The 6,921-nt window shown below is 39.3% G+C and overlaps 1 protein-coding gene across 1 annotated transcript in view; it reads left to right on the forward strand.

The window, feature by feature from the left end:
• Nucleotides 1–3,894: 3,894 nt before the first annotated feature.
• The window catches only part of LOC104406955 (chromosome unknown open reading frame, human C9orf85), a gene marked incomplete at its 5' end in the record, with an annotated part of 5,662 nt that continues 2,635 nt past the window's right edge, over nucleotides 3,895–6,921 (forward strand). The window contains one exon of the mRNA XM_010016090.1: nucleotides 3,895–4,001. Within this exon, the coding sequence (XP_010014392.1) occupies nucleotides 3,895–4,001 (107 nt within the window). The remainder of the gene's footprint in view (nucleotides 4,002–6,921) is intronic.

The following is a 6,921-nucleotide window of genomic DNA, read 5'->3' on the forward strand; positions in this document are numbered from 1 at the left end:
AACACAGATCCCTGAGGGACACCACTCGTTCTATGCCCCTATAAATTGGTGGCACCAGCGTACACTGTGCACCAGTGTCTTACCAGAACCTTATACTTCTGTGGGTCTGGTATGCCAGGCCATCAAATCCATACAGTCCAGTATACATGGTCATCCCTTTCCTCTTCCTGAGCAAGGGCAGGTGCTTTCTATTCCTGTTCCTTGTCAGAGTGTTCACTGTTTGACCCTTGCAGTGCCAGACCAGAAGTGCCCCTCACCAGGATCAAGGGAGGTGATCTCAGTTCCATGTCTGGCAGAGTGCTGATTGCCTTCTTGTGTCTCTACAGCAACTATGCTGACAGCCTTCTTGGGTTACCCCTTCGTTTCAGCTGTCTTCCCTCTCAGTTCACATACATGAGCTTCCAGCTTAAAGGTGAGTTTACCATCTCACTTCTTCATGTCCTCCCTCTGGTCACACAGGAAGAACCAGAGAACCAGAGTGCACCACATGGCAAGCTCTTGGGGCTTCCTTTCCCTCTGACCGGTGCAGGAGACAACTGATTTCTTGGGGTGCCCCTAATAGCCAAGGTACTGGCCCATAGGGCTGAGGAGGTACAGAAATTTTCTTGCAAGTTTTGGAGCTAAAAAGAGGCTCTCCACAGTTGGTGTATCCATACCTGAGCAATAATTTGCTGCCAGGGTGTTAAAGTGCTTGGGCACTTTGAATTGCCTTCCTCCACACAGCGCAAGTGCACAGGACATCCTCGGGATCTTTGGAGGCATCATCATTGTCTAGATCACTGTAGATGAGTTCTAGCGCCACTAGTTCTCTGTTACTGGATGCTATTATCTACAGTAGTCTACTTTCCTGAGGACTTCACAAGATCTTGTTTAAATGGGTATCTTGCCCTGACACTAGAAAGGAGCTGTCTCCAGATTGCAAATTGCTACCTCTTTTCCAATTCCTCTTTAAATTCTGTGGTTCCTATCATGGGATCCCAGTTGTTGGACTTCCTTACCTTCCAGTTGCTGATTATCAGCCCTGTTACCCAAGCATCAGAGCAGCCAGGCAGCAGTATGCTTACCTGGCTGGCAGCTGTAAGCTATTTGCATGTCCTGAAGTTCTGATGAGGTCAGGGGCCAGGTAAGTCCACTTCCAGTATGAATTCTCCCACTCATCCTGCAATTTCTTTATCAAAGGACTGGCTTTAAAATCAAAACTTTCTTCTTCTTCCCCTCCCTTAATAATTGATGATATGGGCCCATTTTTCTTGTCCACAGTTTCTTTTTCACAGTCACTGTAGTTTGGGTCCCTATCTCAGCTATTATGTCTTAAAATGCAGTTTGAGAGTAACTAAAAAATCTTTCCCCAAGTAACAAATGATAGGACAAGAGGTAATGGCCTCAAGCTGCGCAAAGGGAGGTTAAGATTGGATATTAGTAAAAATTTCTTCAGTGAAAAGGTGGTCAGGTATTGGAATTGATTCTGGTGGTGGAATCACATTCCCTGGAAGTGTTCAAAAAAATGTATAGATGAGGCCACTAGTGACATGGTTTAGTGGTGGACTTGGCAGTCCTGGGGTACAGGTTGGACTTGATGCTCTTAAAGGTCTTTTTCAACCTAGTTGATCTAAGATTCTGTGATTCTGTGAACTTCCTCTGAGACTACCGAACTGTGGCTCTTTGGGCACAGACCAGGCCCCAGTACAGTGCTAGAAGCTGCTGGTTTTCACTGGAGTAGGAAAGGCACCCATCTGTCAAGTGGTGCATCAGTTTGCCAGAGTTGTTTGCCTTGTCAGGAGTGAAGTCCCAGGTTATGAGAGGTGATAAGTACCCTAGGAACCTGCCCAAATCCTCTACACACCCTGCCACTCAGGGACCAGCCATCTCAGGTCATATTTCAGTAACAGGCAATATCCAGCCTGTGTTGTTGGAAGTTTTTGCTCCAGAAGACAAATGTCATAATAATGAATGTCCTCCCCTCCTCCTCCCTTAAGTCTTAGATTTTATTGCTGGGCAGATGTAATATGGTATGGAATATCCCTCTGGTGAGTTTGGGACAGCTGTCTTGGCCATGTCCTATCCCAGATCGTGCCCACCCCCGCCTACTGGTGAGGGAGAATGTTGGAGTCAGCCTTGATGCTGTGCGAGCACTGCTCAGCAGTAGCCAAAACACTGATGTGTTACCAACACCTTCCTAGCTGCCAATACACCACACAGCCCTAGGAAGGCTGCTCTGGGGAAAATTAACTCCATCTCAGCCAGACCCAATACTTGGAAAATTTAATTCATAATGCGTGACTGACATCATAATTATGATGTCATAATTATGAAAATAATAATGAAAATTTAATTCATAATGCATGACTGACATCAGAACCACTGCTTTATGTATTCAATATTCAAACATTCTTCAAAACCTCATTACTTTATTTTTATTTTTTTAATAACATGCCAAATCTGTATTTGATAATTTGAAAAAAAGTGCACTGTCTTTTAACTGAACCAGCCAAAAAGCGCCACACCTTCAGTTAACCACACTGTAGGAAAACTCTTACCAAAAGATTGAAGTTTACTGAGAATGGAAACAATGGAAAACAAGTTCCATAGTATAGTCCCACTCATAAACAGCATTTCCTCTGCCACATACATTTTTTGGAATAGAGTAAGATGCTGTATTTTTAAAGCTATGCTTGTTTCTTTGTCTAATATATTGGAGTAGAACTTTGTGGAGTAGTAAGAAGCTCTTGTGTGTCATAAAGCCAAGAAATTACTTCGGAAGCTAATGTGTGCATAGAACGACTTTCAGTTTATTTGTAGAAGAAAACTAAACTCTAATAGCAATTAAGGCAGAATCTGTTCCAGTGAACTTTTAGGTATTCTAAGAAATACATGTGTTTCAGTGTTAATAATCTGATGTTAGTAAACTAACTTTGGTGCAGTAGCCATTTTAAAGTTGTTTAAAGCTGTTTCAAGAAAGGCACAATAAATTTTTATTTTTTCTTAATATGTACTTTTTTATGGCAAAATTTCTGTTTTTAAAGTTCTGAATGAACATGCACAACGGTATGATAGATAGTTACTGCTGGCATTTTTAGGTGGAAAAGAAGTAAAAAGTAGGTCCAGTGTGTAAGTATATGTTGTTTGTTATTTAAAGTAACAGTGTGGTTTGGTACTGCTTCCCATCTCAGAATAACTCCTCTTGTGCAAATATCCTGGCCAGTTGATATTTTGTATTTCTGGGAAAACTTAACACAAAATGTTCAAGAAAATGTTGTTCACATTGTCTTGAATATTTACCATAGTTTAAATGACCATTTTGAGGATTTTATCTTAGATACCTGAGAGTAAAAATGTGTTGCTTTTTCATAAAGGAAGTTTATGATGAAAGAGACATGGAATGATTTGATTGCAAATAACATGTGGATTCTACTCCTTTCTGATCTGAGAAAAAAATCCTGACACTTGTTGCTTAAAGTAGGTAGCATAATGGCAGCTTGAGCAATATAAATTGAATGTTAAGTTTCATGAGTTTTCTTTGGATGAAACCTGCATATTTCAGGGCTCATTTCTACTTAAGTTCTGTTCTGTAAAATCTCTACAGATGAAAAAACAAAATATCTATAATTATCTATTACCAGCAATATAATAACATAAATAAGTACTACTATTAACAGTATTTAAATTAAGATAAAAATAATGAAGACTGCGTTGAGGTAAAAGGTTACCTCAGCACGTTTTCCACATTTCTAGCAGTAACAGTGTACGAAATGCTCATGCTATTGTGAAACAAACATCTTTCTAAATACTATATTAATCACATAATGGGTGGAAATGCTTTCTAAGCAAGATTATACTCATGAAAGTAGGAAATTTTCAAAGATATCTCATTTTTATTTCTTTTTATTTATTCAGAAAATAAATGCTAAGCTTCATGATGGAGTGTGTCAGCATTGCAAAGGTATCTTGGAGTGGCGGGTAAAATTCAACAAGTACAAACTGCTAACAAAACCTAAAAAATGGTGAGTTAAGATACTTTGTGTTAATCACTGATAGTGTCGTTGGTGGACTCTTTTGGAAAATATTCTAGTTTTGGAAACTCACAAGTAGTAGCTGGTACTGTATGATATTCTTCAAATTTGGAGTCTGCAATGACAATATATGTGCAATGTTAATTTTGTAGTTCTTTCATCTTAAACTTTTGAAAACATGGTGGAGAAGCAATTGCTTCCCTCTTTGCTGTTAAAATGCTTGAACTGTGGACCTGTAAGTTTCCAAAACTGTCAGTGTGTCCTCCTGAAAAAAAGTCAAATCCAAACCAGTTGTAACACGATTTTCTAAGGCCTTGTTGCAAGCCAGTCCTAGAGGTATCTGAACATCTCTTAACTTTTGTAGTTCACAAAGACTATATAGGAGAGAAATGAGGAGAGGAAGGCTTTAGTTTTGAGTCATACCAAAATTCATTACCAACATTGTTCTCAGCGTTTGAGGCCTTGCGTCCTACAAAATGTTTGCAATACATGCATTTCATTACCTCTTAGTACGTTGTCTCTTTTTGTACATTAAACTATAATATTTAATATTTAGCATTATTTGCATAAAGTTCTGTATTGGGTGGTTTTGGATAAGTACATAACAAAGGTGATAAATAGAATCATAGAATGGTTTGGGATCCTTAAGATCCCTTCCAACCTTCTGCCCTGGGCAAGGACACCTTCCACTAGACCAGGTTTCTCAAAGCCCCGTCCAACTTGGCCTTGAACACTGCCAGGGATGGGGCAGCCACAGCTTCTCTGGGCAAACTCTTCGTATGTCTCATCATGCTCACAGTACAGAGCTTCTTCTTCATATCTAATCTAAATCTCCCCTCTTCCATTTTACACCCATTCACCCTTGTCCTGTCACTACAAGCCCTTGTAAAAAGTCCCTCTCCACATTTCTTGTAGGCCCCCTTTAGGTACTGTAAACTGCTCTGAGGTCTCCCCAGTGCCTTCTCTTCTCCAGGCCAAACAACCCCAACTCTCTTGAAATACAACCCTAAGTATCTTAAAATAATTTCTAGGTTTATGATAGGTTAATTTTCTGAAGTGGATACTCTCTGCTTTCTTCTTGCATAGCTGCAGATGTTTCTTACCTCCGTGGCAGCAGACACAGCCAGTGTTTTAACAACGAAACACTTAAAGGAACTGCAGCTGTGGTGTATGATTCAGACAGTTTTGTCACAGTAGTTTGCTCTGTGTTTGTGGGGTTTCAATTACTTATTTCTAAAATACTTACAAAGTGCTTGAAGAGGTTCTGTAAATGTACATGTGCAGTTCTGTGAATGATGGTGTATTTTATATTAATTTTCAGTAGGTTAAAAGGGAAGGAATGTTTGTTCATACTATATCCCCCACTTCTGAGAAGTTTTACTTTTTAATATGAAACCACATAGAGCAAGTATTTCTGTTTAGTAAACAATTTCACCCTTTCTATAAAAGAAACAAAAAACAAAAACAAAAGTAGAAAAGTCCCTCTCCACATTTCTTGTAGGCCCCCTTTAGGTACTGTAAACTGCTCTGAGGTCTCCCCAGTGCCTTCTCTTCTCCAGGCCAAACAACCCCAACTCTCTTGAAATACAACCCTAAGTATCTTAAAATAATTTCTAGGTTTATGATAGGTTAATTTTCTGAAGTGGATACTCTCTGCTTTCTTCTTGCATAGCTGCAGATGTTTCTTACCTCCGTGGCAGCAGACACAGCCAGTGTTTTAACAACGAAACACTTAAAGGAACTGCAGCTGTGGTGTATGATTCAGACAGTTTTGTCACAGTAGTTTGCTCTGTGTTTGTGGGGTTTCAATTACTTATTTCTAAAATACTTACAAAGTGCTTGAAGAGGTTCTGTAAATGTACATGTGCAGTTCTGTGAATGATGGTGTATTTTATATTAATTTTCAGTAGGTTAAAAGGGAAGGAATGTTTGTTCATACTATATCCCCCACTTCTGAGAAGTTTTACTTTTTAATATGAAACCACATAGAGCAAGTATTTCTGTTTAGTAAACAATTTCACCCTTTCTATAAAAGAAACAAAAAACAAAAACAAAAGTAGAAATCTCTCTGGTTCTCAAAGTAAACACTCCGGGTTCTGTTCACTATGGATGAAGTTGTTATTTCTATTTTTTAACTCGTTCTTGAACGACTGTGCATCCTGTTTAATGAGCTGTAACAAACCATATGGTGGTGGATCTGGTTCTTTTGCTTCTTCTTTGCCTACTTCCTAAGGAAAAAAAGCAGGCAAAAAACCCATGTAAACCATAATTGGAATAGAAAAAGCGGTATTGTGGGACAGCTCCTTATGACAGAATATGTGAAGTTTTCCGACATATTTTTGAGCAAGTAAATTGGGCTGCAGACCATTTTAGCTCTACAAGTGGTGGTTTCTAGCCCAGCCTATAGCAGTGCAATGGGCCACTGTTCTGAAAGGACTAAACTATGAAGATTTTCAGTGTGTGAAGCTTCTAGAAGTAAACACATTATAGACATTAAAAACAGGACTATTACCAAGAAAAAGGAATTCTTCACATCACAGACAATGGGAATTGAGGACTTTTCTGCACTTAACTTACTTCTATTTTTTTAAAAATTATGATTGTTGGTACAGCCACAAGTTATCCCTAGTTTACTTGTAATTATTACAGTTTAATTCTTTTAGGAAAAAAGTGTATCCACCTTGCATTGATAGTGCCATTATCACATTGATAGTGTGAGATAGCTGTAGACATTATTTTTAATACTAACACAACTGATCATAGAAGAAAGACATAAAAACCCCAAACCAAACTAATGTCGTGGTTCAAGCCCAGCCGGCAACTTGGAACCACGCAGCCGCTCACTCACTCCCCTGCCTCTTCCCTCCTCCCCCCGCTCTCGGAGGGGTGGGGGGGAGAATCGGAGGAGAGT

This window comes from Nestor notabilis, unplaced genomic scaffold (assembly GCF_000696875.1).
Source record: "Nestor notabilis isolate BGI_N333 unplaced genomic scaffold, ASM69687v1 scaffold19156, whole genome shotgun sequence".
Classification (NCBI taxonomy): Eukaryota; Metazoa; Chordata; class Aves; order Psittaciformes; family Psittacidae; genus Nestor; species Nestor notabilis.